Here is a 22,550-nt window from a genome sequence, read left to right on the forward strand (position 1 = left end):
GGCTGCTGAATGCTGAATAATTCTAATTGACTTACTGTATGGACTGTTACTGTATGTTGAGGTAACCTGTAAGGTCCATTCATTTTATGTATCCAAGACACATTCCTGCTGTTGTATTTATGAAATTCTAGATTGCTAGCGCTGACCTGTTGGTCTGTTGAATTGTTGTTCCTGACATGTGAATGTGATGTGTTTGTTTCCTTTATGTTGTCTTGGTTTCTCTCAATGACTCAGTAGGCTGTGAAACTGAATTGCCCTTCTGGGATTAATAAAGTTGTCTGAATCTAAATCGAATTTGACACTTCTCCTGAGGTACTAAATTCCATTTAGCGGCTTCTGTTTCAGGCGACTGATGTTTTAACTTTCATGATTTAACCAGACACTTCAGAAGTCAAACGTCTGCTGTGAAAAATAAAGCTTTTATAATCTAATCTCATCTAAAAGGCCCTTTTTTCTACTCTGTTATTTTACTCCGTCTGATATAACGAGTTAAGGAATTCATGTCACTGATGATTAAGTTCTAAAAATACATCAACACAACGTGGCAACATTCAAAAATGTTTACAATAAAAAGCTCCTCACTCTTTAAATGCTGTTTCAGTTCTTTGACTTTATTTGCAAAACTTTGGCATTCTAGCCAACGATCGTATTGATTGGCCAGGTAAAGATAGTCTGTACACTCTGAACAATGGATGCACAACACAATATACTATGTACAATCTCAGTATTTCATCTGCAAACACAATATGTACAGTATCACGGCTGGCCTAAAGTTGTGCAACACCATTTATAAACAATCTAACATTTGTAATGGCGATTTGAGCACGGCAGTATGTACAATCTAAATTAGTTAACAATATGTACAGCGCTACTACCATCATGTACAATATATCTACAACAGTATATGCATCTATCCCAGCTCCTCGTATTACAGTTGTGCAATGCATCACAACACATACAGGATATATATGTACAGACTGTCACTCTGCTACAGTGCTGTTTGGGTTGCACATCACATGATGTCTTCTGAATGGTTTAATCATCTACAATCCTACTGGTAAACTGTACAACACAAAGTGAGCTCCTCATATCTACAAATCACTCTGTTCAGACTGACCTTGTATCTGTGATTGTATAACTTCTGAGAGACATCCAGGGCAGCGTCAGAATGTACAATCCTCCTTCACAAAGCTGCTTTGACATCTCAACTTTCATACACTGACAGCAAACAGGAGCCTACAGTAATAAGTGCAGCGACAAAGCACACGCAGAAAACAACGAGCTATTACACCGAATGCAGAATTCCTTGTTCAAATAGGTAAACTGAGTACCAACAACATTTTAATTATGTGATGTATAAACAAGAAAACAGTTTCACATTATTCACCTCATCGCTCACATGAGTAATACATTTAACAATAAACTTTGTAAGAGTCAAAGGCTGAGTTTATGGAAGATGGCAATACATATGGTAACATTATTGAACATATTATCAACAATAAGACTTAGACGGCATTATTCACAGAAGGTTTTAAGTTTCCCTCTTGTAACGTGCATAACTCGGTCAAATTCAGAGACTTGATAGGAGGAACTGTACGCTGCGTCCCATCTACATAGATGTCATTTTAGCATATCTCATGTTGGATAAATGTTAGAGTAATGAAAGTGGAAGACGGTAAGTATTGTTTGACTGTCTTTCATTTCCTGGTACATGGATGTGCTTAATATGAACATAAACCAACATCTTACTATGTTGTTTGTGTCACTGAATTCAGCTTTTTATGATTTTTGTGACCAAACCTATATCGGCCATATTTAGCTGCTGGAGCTACAGATAGAGAGATTACAGCAGGCAACATGTGGTCTGTGAAATATACATTAGCTCTACTTGCATTCAAACATGCATGGTCATAAAGAAGTTACTGTCCATATACTAGTTAAAATATCAGATCATTCTAGTTCCTTGTAATAATATTGCCATCATCAAACTATGAAAAATGTTGTCTCAGTGCTGCGCTAAAATTATAGCAAGATGATTGATTTACATGTTTTTTTTTTTTTTCAATAGGATGTTCGCTATGCTTACAGGACAATTGGTGGTCATCCAATGACCATAAAGGCTTCTGCAAGGTTAAAATAAGGCTCATAAAAGTCGAGTTCAATGGGGTTTGATCTATTTACAGTCACAGGCTGAATTCATTATTTCACAGTATAAGATTGTTTTCACATGTTCCTTTTGAATTGAGTGATTCGAAACTGATGTCAGATCAAAACACTTGAATTACGTGTGCACATTTTTCACATCTCTGGAGATTTACTTGGATTGCTCGGTGGACTCTTTCACTTGAGTGTCAGATTCAACTTTGGGACTTCCCAGTTTCCTCATCCCTCGCCGCTGAGCCAGGCTGGAAGACTGAACCGGCTCCAGGACCGGCGCAGTGACACAGCGCTTCAGAGCTGAGTAAGTGGCAGACAGTGCCCCCTGGTGGAAAAAACATGAGAATACATTATATGATATTAATACTGATCAAAAACAAATTTAGTGGCAGACAGCGCCACCCGATGGACAGAGATGGAACACATCACAGGTTTCTTGCAATGTAATATGTTTGAAAATTAACTTATTTTAAAAAACAAATACTCACTAACAATATTACACTCTGTAGCTTGTGTTCTCTTACAATTAGGAGGTAGCATGCAAACACATTATAGTACTGAGTATCAAGTATTTACAGTCATATCCTAATGAAATGTACTGTATGCACACATGCACACAGGTCTGACCTTTACAGTAAGTGCATCTTGTCTGGAGAGAGCTGTGTCAGAGAGCTGCTCTCTGTCTACAATCCAGGGATGACGAAGAACCTAAAGAGCCAAAGATAAAAACAAATCTGCATTACAGGAGGCTTAAATACACCGCAGACCTGACACTATTCTCACATCAACACAAAGTAAAGATGCATGTGTTGGACAAGGAAAATACTGACATATATAAATCTAATGATTTTCTCTGTTGTATTGACACTGTATAAAGAGGTTAAGTATGTATCTTCTATGTGTCTGTGTTTCCAGTGCAAATAGTCGATCCTAATTGAAGCTATATGCACAATAAATAGTACTTAAGAATGGCTCATAGTCTACCTAAGCACGCACATTTTATAGACCTGTATTACCTGGGGGGCGGTCAGGCGCTGGTGAGGGTCCACATGGAGCATTTTGATCACAATGTCCTGAACACATGCAGGTAAACAAAGGTCACATTAGGACATTTAGGCAAAGTCATTTTAGCAACACAACCCATCTATCACCATCTCCCAAAAATATTTAAAAAAAAAAAGAATGTCATTCACCTTGGCAGAATCTGACACCAGGTCCCAGTTCCCTCCTGTGATGACGAATTTCCCGCTGCCGATTTTCGCCAGAATTTCCTCTGCTGTGTCATCAGAGCTGCTGGCAAATGGACTGAAGCTGGGCAATAAAGAAAACATGTTTACACAGGGCAATTCAACAGAGGATGAATCAGACAACTGAGAGCTCTCTAAAATCTACAAATGAAATAAAAGCCCTGATATTATATACTGTATATATATATATGTATATATATATATATATATATATATATATATAAATATATATATATATATATGATATTATTGAATCTAGAGACGATTAAACCTCATGTTAAGAAGGTAAAGGTAATAACCATTGATGACGTGTTAAAATACATCGTCTGTTATTGTAATTTCAACAGGGTAGTGTATTTATTACACATCCTGTTTAAAGCAACAGCAGCTTTAGATACTGCTTATTTGTTACAATAAAGAGCTGAACTACTGACGGAGTCTGTAAATGTTGATCGTTTCGAATGCTCTTTTTCTTTTTTTTTACACACCCAGCTATCATTGTGTAGAGCAGGATCCCCAGGCTCCAGATGTCACAGGCTGCATCATAACCCTGCTTCCTCAGAACCTGCACACACACACACACACACACACACACACACACACACACACACACACACACACACACACACACACACACAAACACAGCGGCTATTGAAACAGAGTGCATGGTGGGATGAGTTTCTGTAATCATGAGTATTTAAAGCTACGTCTTAACTTTCTGTGAGACATTATGATTGTTACCTCAGGAGCCATGAACGTAGCTGTGTAACAGGGGATCATCAGTAAACCGTTCTCTGCCCTGAGCTGTTTGGCAAAACCAAAATCACATATCCTGATGCTTTCTGGGAGTCCACTGTCATCGGAATAGCAGATGTTGCCAGGCTTCAGGTCTCGATGCACAACCTGAAACACACAAACACAAGTACACTTAATTTCACAGTCTAGCAGAGCCAAAACTAAGACCAATGGATTTGTTTGCTGCTGTCTCACCCCCTGTGAGTGTAAATACTCCACAGTCTTGGTCAGCGTGCAGATTATGTCTGATGCATCTCTCTCTGTGAAGTTTGGCACAGTCAGAGCTCTGTCCAGCAGTTCGTCTCCTCTCAGTAAATCTTGAACCAGGTAGACAAACTGGCCGTCGTCAAACACCTAATGGATAAAGGCACACACACCCTGGGCTCATGAGGAACTGTTCAGAAGATGAGGAAACAACTCTGCTGGTCATTGAAGTATGTTTATTTTACACTTACATCCTTCAGGGTGATAATATTTGCATGCTGTCCATATCGTAACAGAATCTCGATCTCTTCTGATGGATCTTTCCTCGCTCTCTCAATAATCTGACACAAAGAAAACAAAGGAAACGTTTTATTTGCAACATCTAAACCTCGATGTAGACATTGTAAGGATGCACAAATGCTACTTCTTGTGTGCAGCCTTTTCCCACAGTGTAGCACTCACATGCCAAAGCCATTACAGTCACTTCTTATTGTAGGTTTATTAATTATTATGGTTTGGTAGGGTATGTATTTGACTGTGTTGGAATGTGCACTTTTGAATCTTACTACCAGTGATGAATATTTAAAAGTGACCTGGTTATGTTCTTGTTGACTCAGCACTTTAATCTGTGTGTAATAGAAGCTGCTAAGAGCACCATTTAAGAATCACTGTTTGTTTCTCCAAGGCTGCTATATTCAGTGCCTTTTCCATTTTTCTGTGTTAGCTTTTTAAATGTATTTTGTCTTTTGTCTGTCCTGTTATTGCTGCGAAAGGAATCGCCCTTCAGTGACAAATAAAGTTGAAGTTGAGTTGAGTTTAATTTTAAGATATGTTTAAAATGTATGAATGCTCAGTTTGCCATGATGAAAAAATAGATACGCTATATACATTCATTAAAAGACAGAACTTCATGTTAAAGAACTTCAAAGCCACATCACTCCATTGATTCTAACATTAACTTTAAGAATATATCCAACCATCCTGATTTTTTGGTGGTGGAGCAGATAACTAGGAGTTTCTAGTCCTGCTGCTTTGATCTGTTTGTTTGTGTTATTGTTTGACTTTGATCAATGGTTAGCTAAGATCAGACATCTACGTAAGACACAATAACAATCAATCAATCATTATTTGTATAGCGTCAATTCATAACAAGAGACACTTTACAAAAGAGCAGGTTAAGGACAATACTCATTGTTAAGAAAAATGGGATAGAGGGAGATGGGATAAGATGCAGGAAGGATTTCCCCGAACTAACTTACTGTGTCTGTGAGGTCAGTGATTCACCTGCTCTGCCAGGTAAAATTACAGTTTTTATTTTTTCAATGGAGTCTGGTGGCATGAGCGATGTAACAGCTGTTTGATTTTTATTCTAATCATCTCTTTAACAAAAAGGTCTGTCTCAGTGGAGAGCTTCCCTATAATGTTGTCCCACGTGTAGAATAATATTCTGGTGGCCAAATGAAGCACTTTTAGTTGACAGACTTTGACAGGAGAAAAATGCCCACAAGGATTACTTTACAGCTTATTGCATCGCTGCAAGATGAACAATTCAAAACAATTCCAAAACCTTTTGAACCCAAAATCTTTTTCTTTTTTTTAAGTTCATTATTATTGTAAATCTTGAGAAGTCTTTGTAATGGTTACATGTACACTACCTTCACTGAATACTCCACAGCAGTAACTCTGTGCAGACATCTCCTGCAGACAGAGGTCACTGTCGGCCCCACTTCCTCCTTCAGTTCATAAACATCGCTGAAGGCCACATCACCACGCAGACGCTGCAGGAAACACAGACACACACTGCTTTCTCAGATTTCATGAACGTGTTCAGGTCTGATGTGTCGTATGTTCTGTTGGGGGTAGTACCTGTGCAATGGGGTTGATACTGCTCAACTCCTGACGAGTAGCTGCGACTGTTGCAACACTGGACTCCGGATTCTGATTTTGTGCAACAAAACTGAAACCTCGAAACAACTGGTGCGTGTTAGCACTGGGAGGGATGCCGGGGGAATCTGAACAGGGAACAAAAAACACAGATACAAACATGAGCTCACAATACCACAAATATGTACTAACCTCTCAGTTTAAATGCATCATTAGTCATAATAAAATCACTGGATACATCTCGACTGATATATAGAAATGTATGTATTTGAGTGCTGTCTTTTGTGTTAGTCACCTGTGGGTGTTCTGGAGGTGAACTCAGGGTCAAAATGGAAAGTGTCTTCAGGTCGACCAACCGTGGGTTTGAAGGGAGGCCTCGATTCCCTCTTGAACAACTTCTACAGAAAACAACAACAACAAAACATCACAGATCAATGTCAACACTTTTAACAACAGCTGTTCTGATCACAAGCTGACGTACAATCTGCTGAAAATTCAAATGAGGTAACAGTCACACTCATAGTTTAGACAGAGAAAAGTGTCAACAAGTTTCTTTCTCTCCACTGAAATGCTGCTTCCTAAAACTCACTGGCCCCCAGTGTTAACAATTAAAGGCGAGGTTGCATTACACGTTTGTCTCACATCCCAAACCAAACTTGGGGTGATGCAGGTATTAATGTAAAAACACAACTATTCATATCACTGAATCTTGAAATGTGACTATGAGGGCATAAAATAGAGTCAATGAGGAAAGAGGAGAATAAATAAAGACAACTAATAATCCTCTATAAAAGATACATTTGATATGGTCAATAAGGAACCTTAAATCACATTTTTTAATGATGCATTTATGTATTGAACATCATTAAAAAAGAAATGTTTGCATATATTTCCCTAAGTATGTTAGAGAGTATGGCCTGCAGAGGTCACCCTTGCAATGGCAGTCACTTCCTGTTGTGCACAGTGGTTTGGTTTCACGTCAAACAAGTATGACACAAGACATAGGAAAATAATGTTTTTTTAATGTTACAGTGTGTAGTGTGTATTATCAGAAATACACACTTTCATTTGCTAGTTGATTTGTAGTTGATACTCTACAATGCATGGCTGCTAAGAATGTGTTTTCAGTCCGGCTTTACAATAAAATCCTCTCAAAGGGTTTTAGAAGATTTGAGGTTCACAGAGGAAAGGTGTACAAGATTCTGATGATAAGCAGAGGAAGTGTTTTGCCTGATGACAAGGCTGATAATCTGTCACATCAAGCCAACACAACAGCATCTGTAAAAGGGTGAAGGGTGGAGGTGAGAAGGTAACACTATTACTGTAGTGAGCAGTAACAGTGAGAGCCAATGATATAGGGCTGAGTTTAGTGGGCATGTGAGACAGATCAAACAAATGTTACAAGGCTTCTGAAAGTCTGATGGAATCTGATACACACCAACGGTGGCAACAATGTGACAACAAGCAATTTAAAAGATTCTGTTCTTCCATAAAAGCAATAAGTGAGCGATGGGTTTGCTGAGATTTCTCAATGAAACTGACTTTTTTTAAATCTTCTCTGGTATCTCCTCTTACCAGAGTCTTCCTGATGTTTGTGTCAGTAAATCTAACCATATCAATTGTCCTGCCATGCATTGCTGTTTTGCTTATTTCATAATACCATACTCTTGAATATGATCACGACTATAATACAAATATATGGCAATAAGCATGTCAAATGTAATTTTACCTGAGAACAATAAATGCTCAAAGTATTACCTCTACATATGTTGACTAAATATTCCTCCCTGAGTCCAGTACTCAAACAATGAGACAGGTTTTCTTCTTAACCTGAATGTATTCAGGGGAGGCTGCAAGAACAGCTCTTAAATTTGCAAGAATCAAATGTCGTTTCAGAGTGGGATTCAGTGATGTTTGAAAAGCTTTGGGCAATAGTGCTTGCTTTTGAAGAGTGATCCCATTTATGCAGCTCAAGTTGAATGAGTGGATGTCAAGGTTAGATTATGATGGTGCAGGTAACGACATGCACAACTGGAACATTTGTGCATGACCAAACTTTTTTGAGAAAGGCTATTAGAGATGTTAGAAACCATGCAGATTCTGCCACAACCTTTCTCAACCAATCGTCCTGCTGCGGTCAAATTTCTAAGAGGACATATTATACCCCTTTTCCACCTTTTCAAACAGTGGTCTAAATGAAACATATGTGCTGTGCTTTGGTCAAAATATAACATGAATCAAGCACCAGAGGAGGTGTGTGACATCACTCCTTCGCCAGTGAGAATAAAAATGGCGGACCTGCGCAAAAGACCACTGTGACGCCAACAAGGAGAGCAAATTTGAAACTGAGCATTTTTCTCTGTGTTGTAAGACTTATGCAGACCCCAAACAAAGGACTGGATGGGTTTATTTCACATTTAGTGGATTGGTAGACATTCAGGTTACCCAAATAAATGTTCAAAAACACTGTGAAAGTGGACTTTTCATAATATGTCCCCTTTAAAATCTGCTCTCTCTCTTCCAGTCAGTTTGTCATTTCAGTGCGATCGCTGCAACCCTCCTCCTCCCTAGTCACCTCCATTCCAGCTCAGCAGAGTTCAGATACAGCCCCAGAAACCCACTCCTCATCACATCCTGCAGTCTAATCGCCAAAGACACTGCATTGCATATTTATCCTTTCCTAAACTGTTCAATAAATAAGTGTAAACTCTTACTTAAGTCTCTCCTGATTGAAATAATATGAATAGGGCATCTCAGAAGTACAACCTCAGGAGAAAAAATATATATCTTTGCCATAGAAAAAGTAAAAAAAAAAAAAAGATAGTATGAGAAATGTATGAGGGAAAAACCCTTGCATGAATTAAACATGATAAACATTAACATCAGCTGTGACCTGCCATCTTGATCCCCTCCAATGTGCATATAAAAAGGTCAAGATGAACTGATGATGCAACAGTAACCTTAATTGACAAAGTGACCAAACACTTGCAACAGACAACAAACTATGTTAGAGTGTTATTTATCGACTTCAGTTCTGCTTTTAACTCAATCAGAACACATAACCTTTTAAAAAGGCTCTTGGATTTAGATGTGAATGGGGGTCTAATTCTGTGAATCAAAGACTTTCTGTCTGAGCGTCCACAAAGAGTGTGCTTAAATGGTAATGTGTCAGAACTGACCGTTTTAAATGCAGGCGCACCTCAAGGCACCATCTTGTCCCCTTTATTATTCTCTGTGTATACAAATGAGTTCAGACTCCAAGACTCAGATTTTAGCTTATCCAAAATGCTGATGATATGGCACTTGTTGGCCTCCTACGTGCAGGGGACACTAAAGGAGAGAATATGTATTTTAATCATGTCTATCAACTGCTTTACAGATTAGTAAAACTAAAGAAATGGTTATATCCAGTAAAAACAATATTTCTGACTCGTGCCTAACAATCACGGGGGAAATTGTTGAAAAGGTAAACTGCTTTAAATATTTAGGAACTTACATCGATAGTCACCTCAAATTCATAGATAATACAGACTATGTCTTTAAAACAGCTCTGCAGAGACGACACCTACTTAGGAAGCTGAATGAGTTTGGGGTGAGTAAAAAGATTCTTGAAATGGTGTTCAAGAACAAGTGACCCTTCTCATCCACTGCACTCCCAGTTCGAAGTGCTTCCATCAGGTCGGCGATTCAGACTGAGAGAGCCACAAAAAATGTTTATAAAAAATAATTTGTATCAAAATGCAATAAAATTATTAAATTCATAAAGGAAAAAATGACCCCCCCCCCCAACTCTAACTGCACATTGTTTTATGAAATGACTGTTTTAAACCTATAACTTTATGAAATGTCTTAAAACTCTGGCCCTATTATTATTATACTAAATTATTCTTTTAAATTCACGCACCATGCTGACTGTGATGTTGTCGAGGACTACAGGCGCTCTCCTGGTTTCCTGCTGTGCTTGAATGTTTTCTTGTTTGTCATCATGTTTTTTGTCTTGTTCTTGTGAAGCCAAAGATAATTTTCCACTTTGTGGAAAAATAAAGTTCTATTCTATTCTAAAGGTACACATCAAATCATCGACAGTCTGTGTAAACAAAGAGGTGTCAGTTTTTAGTAAAGTACAAGAAGCAGTTTGAAGGAAACACTTAAGTGTCCTTCCCTGAAAAGCTCTTTAGGCTTTGCCGGCCTTTAGGATATAAATTGTACTTACAGTCCAGTCTATCGATGCAAAGAAGCGATGCCTTTTTATTTCTTCCACTCCGTCCGGTCCGGCTCCTGTCAGTCACACAGAATGAGAAAAATTGAGAGAAACAGTCTTTTCTGTGCACTGCCAAATTCTTAATGGACCTCCATATGGTCTGCCTGCCTGGACACTGCAGATATGCTAATTGTTCTACATTATTGGGATTATATATGGAGACTGTGGGAGCTGGGACCACCATGCTGTAGCTCAGGCTTGCTTTTTTAAAAGAGACATTTCATAAGCTCTGTTCATATATTCATAAACATTACCAAGTCGATTAGCGGGGTTCCTCTTGAAGAGCGCTCTTAATAAGCTCTGCACTTCAGGACTGAGGAACTGAGGCATTCCCAGCTTCGCTCTGTACAGACGAGAGACAAAAATATGAATATGGTAATAGCTCAATCATTCTGTTTCTGTTAGCGATTCACATGAGCACATTATCTTGAAAACACCAATTCATCAGAAACTTTGACAATAACAGCTTTACTCAAAAACAACAACACTCTTATATACAACATGTCACTACTTATGGCAAACTAGAAAATAAAGATTCATCATTTTAACCCGGAAACTGAGATCAAGATGTTAATGACACATCAGTAACATAAGAAGTCATCAATATGATGACATGTTTAAACTACATCAATACTCAAGTCATAAATACGAGACCTAAAATATAAGAACAAGGGGCGCCAGCAGCGTAGTGGCTAGTGCGCACGCCCCATGTATGGAGGCTGTGGTCCTCCAAGTGAAGCCCGGGTTCGAATCCCACCTATCGCTCCTTTCCTGCATGTCATTCCCCATTCTCCCTCCCTGATTCCCCACTCTATCCACGGTCCTATCTCTAAAATAAAGGCACAAAATAAAAACATATGAGAGTGGGAATTAGACTTACTTTAGAATAAGTGCCATTGTTTCTTTTCGATCTTTTCCCTGGAATGGTAGTGACCCTGTCAGCATCTCAAACTGGAAAACAGATGGTACCAATCGTCAGAGCAAATGTCCCCAAATGTCAGATAATAAATAAAAAAACACTGAGGTGGATTCAAATGTCATTAGTTGTTTAAAATCCTGAACTGACTGAACTGATGATTAGTGTCTATTACAAACACACAACCCAGTCAGCTGAGTCGTGTGGTATAAAGGTTACCAGAGAAGACAGTTTATGAATACTGTCATGAAAGAGTAAACATGTACAGCAGTTAACTGTGTTACAACTCTCATGTGATCTTCATTAACTTCAGTCACTTCTCATGACAAGGGAAAGATTTGTGGAAATTCATGCCGCTGTAACAAACAACATGATGCTCAAAAAAAAAAAAAGAATCCAATAAGAAATTGTACAAATGTTCATAAACCTGTGAATGCTTTGTGTACTGTGTTAACCCGTTAAAGTTATACCAGTCTTGTGAAAAGAAACAACATTTTTTTTGGTCCTAATTCCCGGAAAAAGGACTCTTTAGATAACTGTCTTACATTTTCCGGTCAGTCCAGAGTCCAGAGAGAGTATTCTGAAAAGCTGAGCTATCGCTTGTTTGTTATAATACTTTCTATTATTAGCCAAGGTCAGGCGGGGCTGATAACTTTCCCCTGGTGCCCTGATGTAGCTGCCAGCCGTCAGAAAATGTTAACCTCCTTTTTAGTATTAGTAAGATAAGCCACCAGTCGAAAAAAAGCAAGAGCAAAGTCCTGATGACGCCGAAGTACCGACAGTGATGGAACCTAATCGGCCAGTCATGGTAATAATTGTGCAGCTCTACAGCAAGAAGAAAGCCAAAATGAACAACTAGTACACACTGGCTCATTATCTAAGAGCGGAGTATTTTAATGTATGCCTCCTGGTTTAGCAAGGACTATCAGACAGAACCTTCAGCTCAGTAGAAAGATCAAAAAATGCTTGCATAATAAAGACACATAAATGGTGAAGAGAGGTGGTCACAGAAAAGAAAATGCTTACCATAAGGACCCCAAATGACCACCAGTCAGCACTTTGTGTGTGTCCTCTCCTGTTCACAACCTCTGGAGCCATGTACTCAATAGTCCCACAAAAGGAATATGCTCTTTTGTCATGGTCGATAGCTTCCTTACTTAATCCGAAGTCTGAAACACAGCGGCAGGATGGAGTCATAAAGAGAGAGATTGACTTTAATTAAAAGATGAATAGATACATATGAAAGTCAAATTTCCGTTGTATTTGACGTTGGATGCACTGACCTGTTATCTTAATATGACCTTCTTCATCCAGAAGAATACTGTCGGGAACATTTGCATTAAAATCTACTTTAAAGATCAAGTTTTTTTTGAATGAAACAGAAAAGCAGAAACAGTGAGGTCGTACTTTTCAGGTTTGAGGTCCCTGTAGATGATCCCCAGGCTGTGCAGATGGTCCAGCGCCAGGGCCAACTCTGCCAGGTAAAACTTCACATCGTCTTCTGTAAACATCACCTGAAACAAAGAAAGGCACGGCAGTCTACTGAGTGATACACAACGATGAAAGTTATAAAAAAAAAAAAAAATCAGGATTACATCATGAGATAAGAAAAACATCAGCTTTGAGAGGCCAACGTACCTCCTTAGACAGACGAGTGAAAAGGTCTCCTCCTCTGAGAAAGTCCAGGATAAGATAGAGCTTTCCTTCTGTCTGAAAGGCTACACATACACACACACACACACACACCCACACACACACACACACACACACACACACACACACACACACACACACACACACACACACATACACACACCCACAAAAAAACACACACATGTGCAAAAACAGACACACACCACAAATATTTAGGGCACATTGTAGAGAAGGCGTTCCTCTTAGGGTTACAGTTGCGGGACATAATAGGCATCATCACTTATCACACTCAGGGCTGTATTTTCATTTTCACTTATCCTAATGTATCTGATCTAAGTTTCCAGCCAAAAGTTAAAGTGACTTTCCCCGATGTGCTCTCTGTTACAGCTCACAGGGAGTGATAAGCTCAGGCAACATGTCTAAATGCTCAAGTGGAGTCTGGACAGATACCTAGAGTCACTGAGTGTGCTAAGATGTGAACAATTATGGTGGTTATAATCCCAAACATCATAGGAACAGGAAACCAAGATAATTCTCAAAGCAAGAGAGTTAAGGCTTGCTAAAAAGAGGTAATTGTCATGGCAACATTAAACCTCTTAATTTTCCTTTTCTCAGAGGACTCACTTTAAAAATAAATGTAGATCCCCTTATGTAACAATGCTGGTCATCTGAAAGCTTTTTAACACTACTTCTAGGCTCTCAAAGAAACCTATATTGAATAGTGAGTCTATTTATAAAGCACGTTTCATTACAGGTAAGCTCAATGTGCTTTACACTGATGATAAAAACACAGGAATACAAAAAACAGTTATTTCAACAACCACGAATAAGATACAGAAATCAAGTTTAAAAAAAGCGCACATCCAATGCACACCAGAGACGTCACATAGCAATCAAACACACAAAAAGACATCCTGCACATACAACCAATGACACAGGTGATAACATTTACACACAAACAAACACACGTACACAAAGAGTAACTATTTGTATGCTTGGAAGAAGAAGATTTTGAGTTTCTCTTTAGACAGTAGTTACAGGAAGTTTGTTGCAGAGTGAAGGATCACAGTGACTTAAGGCCCCCTCTCCGGACTTTGATCTTAGTCTTGGTACGACTAACAGACCTTCACTTGATGACCTGAAAGCCCTGGTAGGGTTATAGTCTGTGATCGAGTCAGAAATATACTTGGGAGCTGAACCATTGATAGCTTTATAGACTATGAGGGCAGCAGTAGCTCAGTCTGTAGGGACTTGGGTTGGGAACTGGAGGGGCTCAAGTACCTGGCTCAAGTCCCGATGCAGACCAAAATATGGAAGTTGGTCTGGCAATAGGAGACGTGCCCTTGAGCAAGGCACCGAACCGCTCTGGTGCCCTCCCTGCGTAGCAGTGTGTATCAACCCCACTCTGACATCTCTCCACTAATGCATGTCCACAGGTCCTGTTTGTGCATGTGTGTAGTTCAGGCCTATGTGTGTGAGAGGCGTGTCTCTCAGTAACAGAGTGTAAACCAGAAAATCCCTCAGGGATTAATAAATTACGTAAAATTAAATAAATAATAACAGGATTTTTAAGGTGATTCTGTGTTAAATGGGGAGCAAATGGAGTATTTATAGGACAGGAGTTATATGTTCAAATGTTCTTGTGTGTGTCAGGACTCTATATTATATATACAAGTTAACAATGAACATCTAAATGAAGACTTTCAGACAGTCAGACTTACCATAGTGTAGTTTAACTATAAATGGATGGTTCACTTCTGCCAGAATGTCTCTCTCCATCTTCGACCGCACGCGATCCCGAACTGAGAAGGAGACAGTCGGTCAGGAGAAGTTTGTTTATCGACATAACATTCAGTTATTTATATCCCCATGCATGTATAAATTATGACAAGCCTCTTATACCACCAGTAGGCTCTCTGTAGGATGAATCAGCTTTTACTTGATTAAAAAATGTCAAATGGAATCACTCTCATCACGTAGAGGAAACAGCACAGATCACAAGGTTTCTACAGCATCTGTTGCCTTGACAGATTGCAACCATAACTTTTTTTAAATTCCAGAGGTGCAGGTTAAGAGGATTGAGGCTTGTTCATAGTCACTAAATCAGCACATGGCATCTCAACCTGTTTTTCCACGGTACATCCTCGTTTACAATAATCCTATTTGATGCAAAAACAGTTTATCTGATTCTCGAGCACAAACTAACCTCTTTTACCACAAATCCTCCTAAATGTAGGGCAAACTGAGACAATCACATATCTCTTATCTTTCCTGTGCATATCCATGGGTAATGACACATCGATAGTGTGCCCAAGTCAAGATCTAGTGTTTGAATGTGATATCACCTTAAAACTACAACATATATAATAATATACAGGCACATTTTTGAATGCAACATTATCAGGTTTTAATCTTCTTCTTGATATGAAAAACAATTGTGCATGACCTAGCTATGACTCTTCTCGGACAAAATATATAGAAATATATCAACACATGAAGCGATGGAGACAACTGGGTATGTATGCCAATCTATTAGTAGTTTACTCACTGCATCTCACATTTTAGGATTTCAGATAATTACCTTTCAGTGTGGCTTTCTTCAGGACCTTCATGGCATACAGCTGCCCTCTGTCCACTCCTCTGATCTTTCTCACAAGAAACACCTGGAACCATAACCATCAAACATCACCATCATCATAATCATCACCAACAAACATCCTAATCATCACCATCATCATAATCACCACCATCAGACATCAAACATCATCATCATAATCACAACCATTATCACAGTTTGTAACATTTAAACCCATAGTTTCAACATTTCAACAGACACCTGGAGTAGCACGTTACAAGTTAAAAATAGAAAAAGTGTAGAATTTAAATCAAGTTATTCTGGAGTTCTGAAATATTATTCAATACACGACTACAGCAGTCATGGTTCAGACCTTCAGTACATGTTGAAGGTACTCGTACTTTACTTGAATATTTTTTCATTCTAGACACTTTATACTTGTACTTCTTTGCATCTAAATAGTTTTATTTTGTTATTGTGCAGATGCTAAAAGTTACTTTTCAGCTCATTCTGAGTATTTTTTATATCCTTCCTGTCCAGAGAAAACGATTAAAGCTATCTCAATTGAAGACAGTTTGGCAACAAGGCGATATATGATGTTCTTATACAATACGATAATAATATTTTCATCAAATGTTATAAAAACAGGTCAAATAAGCACGGCATCATCAACAAACACGTTAACAGCACTATCAAAACCATCATTTCTTGTATTTCTGATATGGGTAGATTTAGCTGATAATACGTACACTATATAAGATACAATGCAGGACTTAGTATTTTTATATTGTGTTATTTGTTGCTGCTTTTCAGTAGAGTATCTAAATACTTCTTCCCTCACTCACTGCACTGTTGTAAGAGCTTGCTCACGTTTGTCCCTGCGTTTCGCCTGAAATGCTAAATCAAATCGCAAAAACAGCCAAACTCACACGTCACACAGTTTGTTAGCTATTTAACCAAGGTGAGAGCCAGTTGACAACTATTTTCATTGAAGGCTTCACTGTGATACACACAAAAGCTACACGGATTTGTCAATGGCCTTTTAAGCGCAGGTAAGCTATGTAAACAAGCTAGCTAACGAAGCTAGTCAACATTTAGCTTGACAACCTGACCTCACGTCACGTGCCTGCAGTAAGTGTTTGCAACTTAAAAGTATCTCGGTCAATTATTTAAAATGATTGCAACATGCTGGTCACATATTTGAGATGAACTAAAGGCTATAGAAAAAAAAGATGTAGGCACAGTGAGAACACAGATGGATTTGTTGACTTCTGTTTATAGCCAAATTTGACACTTTGGCTATGAAGTCGTAGTAGCTAGAGGATGTCTTGCTGTCGGACTCTGCTTGATCGTCGATATTACTCTGAAAGGTACCATCATGTTAAAAAATAACATTGTTCAGTTTTGAGGAACACTTGAAACTACTTCAGCATCCCATTGGAGTTGCCCTTTTCTGGCCATACTGAAAAATTTATTTTGAAGACCCTTGCACATTGTTTTCCACCTTGACATCCACAGGCTACATCAGCTTACAGTCTACCAGATGAGTTTAAGTCTCACAACTCTTTTTAGTTACATTTATCTTCTATAAATGATGTGATGTGGGCAATGTGAATAGCTTTCTGGTGGCCATGCAATTGAGTCCTTTGACATTGGACCCGTCATTTTTCCACTTGTCTTAATTATTATTTTCATCACTTACTCAGGTCCCTATTATTGTGTGACAATACACACAAAACGTCATGGCCAAAAGTAAGTGGATGTCAGTTCTGTTATGTTGGTGAGTCAGGCGAGGGAGACAACGAACAGTTAAGGTTGTTTATTCACTGCTCGTCTCTACATGTGTATCACGCTCAATCCTGCATACATCTATTCTTCTTTCCTTCACCCTAATTGTCTCACCTATCCTCTACGGAGTCTCACTCGGCCCCTAGTAGACTGAAAATGTAACTCCATTCAAAGTATGCAGAACGAACCTAACAAGCGTTGTATTTGTAAACATAACAAGTTCTACATACTGATGTGTACCTTTGGTTTATTTTCACAGTTTAGACGAGGTCCCTTGGTCCTAAATAATCACAGCGCTACATCAAACATCATTTCAGACGATAATGCTCTTCAGTTGTTGTTCAAACAGACTCATCCCTGGCTATAACAAATGTGAGCAAAGCCATAGAGCTCAACATCAGTGTTTACTTTGAATGTTCATATGTCTGAATTGCAGTCTAGATATACAGACAATCTAAGTGATGTGAATATGATCACCACTGAGCGGAGCTGAAGATGCACTGCAGCTCTGCAGCACACCCTAGATGACCTACTGCGCCAGATGGGCAAATAAGGACAGCCTCCTGGTGGCTGTCAGCAGCAGCACTGGGTAGTGTTAAGGCATATTTTTTTAGTGGTAGTATCAATGCTCATCTCTGGTCTTTAATTATAACAGCATTTTAATGCATGTGAGTGCACTTACGGTAATTTTGGCCTTATAATACATGTGTTAAAGTCCAGATATAGTGAAACCTTTGTAGTCACATTTTAAAGACAACATTCAGTGGTGTGAATATTTTAAACACTGAGTAACAGCTAAGGAAGCCGTGCAGCAGCTAGCCTTAGTGATGACCTACGTCGCCAGCTGGGCAAGTAAGGACAGCCTGCCCCTAGCTGTCAGCATTGGCTAAGTGTCAGGGCTAATCTTTTGGGTGCTTCTGTCAACACTCATCTCCTCTGTTCCCCTAGGGTCCCTTTCCCAACAACCTTGTCCAATAGGTTAGAAAACAAATGCTCAAACAAACGTTTTGGATAAAATGTGTATCCTTTACCTTTCCATAGGAGCCTTGTCCCAGCACTTTAAGAAGCTGGAACTGAGAGGGGTCAGCTTTCTCACAGCCCTCTTTAACATGGTGGCTAATGTCAATCTCCTTCAATATACTGTCCTCCTGCAAGAAAATAAAAGACACATTAACCTTTTATGTATACAATTGACTTTTCCACAGAGACAGAAAACACAAAAGCTTAAAGACTCTGGAGGTATAATCAATCAAGTTTCAAAAGTGAGAAGTCAGTTATGTCAGTTAAATAAACACATAACCCTGGTCAGTTATGTTGCTGTTATGAAGACATTGGCTTAGGTCACACTTTTTTCCCTCAGTCCACTCAGTGAAGCAAACAATCAACATGAGGCATGACTAATAATGGTCAGTGTGACAATATACAATAATTCAGGGGAGAAATTAGAGCTATGTATTGAGTTTTACACCCCCACCTTTAGTCCACTTTAAAACCCTAACAGGAGTTGATTATCTAAAAGGGTAAATGTAGTTGTATACTGTGTATTCTCTAGTTAAATGATGTGATATTTTCCATTTACCAATAAAGCAAACCACTTATTATATTGCACTGTTTTTTGTGTGCTGCATTTGCTTTGCTATTTTGGTTTATGGAATTGAGAAGTTGACATTTTGAGGCCCTTTTAGAAATAAATCAACACAGTAAACATGTTTTATGACAAATGGTAATAAGACAGATTTTAAGACATTGACCCTAAGGAGCTAAAAATATTGAAATTACAGATGTCTCGCAGTGTTGTAAAAACAGCACATTTGTTTTATGTTACAGTGTACCTGCATCAAAAGCGGGTTACAAGCTCTTAAATTTAGCCTTTGAAATTCATTTTTATCACAGCCATTCATCTAATGACAGATATTTTTGAATTTAACAGAGGAGTGTCCCTTGTGTCAACTTTCATAGAAGTTGAGGATCAGACGCAGAGATTGAACGCTTCAATCAGGCATTAGAAAACGTTTTAAATAATAATACCCTCCTAGCATTTAAATAGAGATAAAATAAAATAAAATAAAAATTTTCCGCAGTCTAGATCCTATAAAGGAAGTACAGAACCAAGCAGAACTGCAAGTTCATCCTCAGTGAAAAAACAGGAGGAAACAAACCTCAAAGCAGATCAACTCCTAACATGAGAGCAAAGCTTCAGTGCAGCTCTTTAGCCTGCATCGCTCAATCCCTGATGTCAAAAGATTTCCCATCAAAAGGATTTTCCGTCCCTAATGTTTTTTTGTACTACTTGCTTTGACTCAATTTTCACATCAGACTTTGTGGGAATGTGTTAAGTAATTTGAGATTCAAATGTTACTTTGTGGAACTTCATCAAATGATAGTGATTAAATGATGTTAAGTATGTAATACATCATGCATAAAGACTTTTAATATAAACATTATTTGAACACGGGTATTATGAGATGGCTAGATTTTTAAGCTCATGAGTTAGTGTTTTGATTTGAGTGAAAAACAACCTTTGGTGGTGAGAGGTAATGAAGCACTTTACACATTCAAACTGTGAAGTCAAAGCCTTCCTAATATAGTTTTTTCTACAGCTTTACACCTCTGGTGTCACTGATTGGGGTGTGAAGCATGACTTGCTGGAAAGTTTCAGCAGTTTTCAGAGCAACATTTCACAGTAGAAGTTTGCTTCGAGTGCCTCATTCCTGTTTAAACACTATTTTTAACAAGGCAGCTGGAATGATGCCGATCAAGGTTTTAGCTTCTCGGATGCTGATCCTGAACTTTCCAAGAGAGAGAAAGGAGAACTTCTCAACATGGACCATTCAAGTATCACGACACAGATATGTAGGCCTTCTATCTCAGAAGGTAAACAAACCTGAGCAGACAGGCATTTTCCAGCCAGAAAGACAAACAGACAAACAAAGAGGTAGATCATCTGATGCTGATTCATCCCCAATCACAACATGAAAGACCAAAGGAGGAGAGGGGGGGAGTGTTTTCTATTTTTAGCTCGAACGTGCAGGTAAGATGTGCTGCAAACAGCATTCTGCCTCTCTGTCCTTCCCTGCTGGTTTGTTTGGGCTATAAATAGACACCCACTGCTGTGGAGGTCCACTGAATCAATCTGTCTGCATCCATTTATCCATCAACCTGCCTGCCTCGCTGCTTGTTTGCCTGTTAGCATTTCTGTCTGTCCGACTGCATTTCCATGTAGCCTGTCTCTCTCTCTCTGAGTCAAAACACAGTGTCTCTCTGCCCTTCTGTTTTTCTGGATTCTTGACAGGCAGTCAGGTGGAGCAACAGCTGTAAGGATGCTGCAATGACTCCTGAAGCCCTCCACAAAATATCACACATTCCTCCCACACCCATCCCCATGTGTACACAGACTCCTCTCACATCCTCTCTCCTCCTGTCGAAATGAAACTGCTCCTGCTTGTGTTTTCTTATTCTTCTGGCCCTTAATATTTTTTTCACAAACTAAACACATGGTGCAACGCAACCCCCTCCTCAACATCATCATGCAGACACGTGTGTTAATGTGTAGTTTTGTTTTGAAGTTTGTCCTGCTCCTGAACGATCGTTTCTACAGCTCATCTTACCTCCAGCTGACAGAAGCCTGTGTTGTTCTTGTTCCTTGCTGCCTTGTTCTTCAGGTAGATAGAAAACCATCTCCGCACTGTGAATTTACGCGTGCTGGTATCCATGGTAATCCGTGTGCATCTATCCCATAATGACGAACATCTCCCTGCAGGAGGTCCTAAGGTAGACACGCAGAAAGAGAGTCCTCTTTTAATTCTCTTTTGTGGTGATCTATTTGTCCAGCGCTTTATCCATTGGCCAATCCTCAGTGCGGTCGTGGCTTTTTAGCTTCTCCATCATTTACATTCGGCGCTTGTCTGTTTGTGGTGGATTTCAGCCAGTCGTGTGTCCCCCCCCACCACCCCTGTCCGTCTCTCAGCTGCAGTGAACGCCAGAGAGCACGCAGTCAGAGTTGTAACGGAGCCGTTAATCTATGCAGACAGACGGGCAGGTTGGCGGAAGAGGCAGGTGCCGCTGGGTTTTGGGCTTGTGTTGTTATGCAGCAAGCTCTGCTGCACGAGTCTGCAGGGAGAGGTGACGAATAAATCAGTTCCGCTGAATCAGGAGAGGTGTGTGTGTGTGTGTGTATGTGTGTGTGTGTGTGTGTGTGTGAGTGAGTGAGCTTCCTCTTAACATCTACGCCCGTGCATGTGTGTGTTTATCCCCTGCGGCCTCTCTCTCTCTCTCTCTCTCTCTCTCTCTCTGCAGAACTAGGGATTGTCATCCGTCACATTGTGTACCAGCGAGCTTCCGACCCCTCCCTCTCCTGCTGCCCCCTGTTCCTGCTCCTGCTCCTCACCTCCCTCCCTGTTTCTCCCACTGGTGTACAGCAACAGCTGGCGAGGTCACATGGTGTAACCCAGCTACCTCTCTCTCTCTCTGTCTCCCTCTGTCCTCTGTCCCTTCTCCTTTGCGACCACATGACATCCAATAACAACACAGAGATACAGACAGAGTTAAAGGTTTTGATAAATTACAAAATGAAAGTCATAACAATAAAGGAATGTAGAAACATGTGGTGTTAAATAGTGATGTGAAATTATCATCATCAAATTCTGAGGACAGCAATCAATGAAAGTATCAATAATGATGACAGAAACAAGGACAGCCATCACAGAGAGTACAGCGTGGTCTGGAGGATCACCGGGCACGGTGTGTGTGTGTGTGTGTGTGTGTGTGTGTGTGTGTGTGTGTGTGTGTGTGAAGGTACTTGAATCCGTCACATCAGCAGCTTTGCACAACTGCAGTGTTACATAACCAGAGAGGGAGAGAGCGAAGGGGAGATGAAGAAATAACCAAGACAAGAAATTGGGCAGCTGTATTGGATGGGGGGGGGGGGAGGGTAGATTTGGACTTCTGCTTCACCTTTATCAAGTGTTTGTATATGAGCTGGGATTATATCTCCTCTAAAATCAGGTTTTTTTTAATTCTTCATCTACTGTAGGATAGTTCACCTCAAACACTGGAGCTGTGATCCCTAAA

General features: G+C 39.5%; 1 protein-coding gene across 1 annotated transcript; it reads right to left on the reverse strand.

Annotated features, from left to right (window-relative positions):
- Window positions 1-590: 590 nt before the first annotated feature.
- On the reverse strand, window positions 591-21,657 carry LOC132977439 (ribosomal protein S6 kinase alpha-2-like). The gene is made up of 22 exons (XM_061042002.1): window positions 21,089-21,657; window positions 18,512-18,628; window positions 15,699-15,780; window positions 14,839-14,919; window positions 13,103-13,182; window positions 12,872-12,978; window positions 12,748-12,785; window positions 12,491-12,633; window positions 11,429-11,499; window positions 10,803-10,891; window positions 10,501-10,565; window positions 6,583-6,685; window positions 6,270-6,415; window positions 6,059-6,181; window positions 4,655-4,744; window positions 4,395-4,553; window positions 4,146-4,307; window positions 3,893-3,969; window positions 3,351-3,468; window positions 3,174-3,230; window positions 2,785-2,865; window positions 591-2,482 (listed from the first exon to the last, which is right to left on the reverse strand). The coding sequence occupies exons 1-22, from the start codon at window positions 21,191-21,193 to the stop codon at window positions 2,315-2,317; spliced, it is 2,262 nt and encodes a 753-aa protein (XP_060897985.1). The 5' UTR covers window positions 21,194-21,657; the 3' UTR covers window positions 591-2,314.
- Window positions 21,658-22,550: the final 893 nt, after the last annotated feature.

The sequence above is a fragment of the Labrus mixtus genome, chromosome 1 (genome assembly GCF_963584025.1).
Source record: "Labrus mixtus chromosome 1, fLabMix1.1, whole genome shotgun sequence".
Lineage (NCBI taxonomy): Eukaryota > Metazoa > Chordata > Actinopteri > Labriformes > Labridae > Labrus > Labrus mixtus.

Bases quoted from the DNA above. Each gene is read 5' to 3' on its own strand.
- LOC132977439 (XM_061042002.1), bottom strand. From the start codon at position 21,193: ATGGATACCAGCACGCGTAAATTCACAGTGCGGAGATGGTTTTCTATC. The intron at 12,786-12,871 runs GTACGACCTCAC...TGTTCCCGACAG, and splicing joins AGGGACCTCAAACCTGAAAA to TATTCTTCTGGATGAAGAAG. The intron at 12,634-12,747 runs GTCAGTGCATCC...GCTGTGTTTCAG, and splicing joins AGGTCATATTAAGATAACAG to ACTTCGGATTAAGTAAGGAA.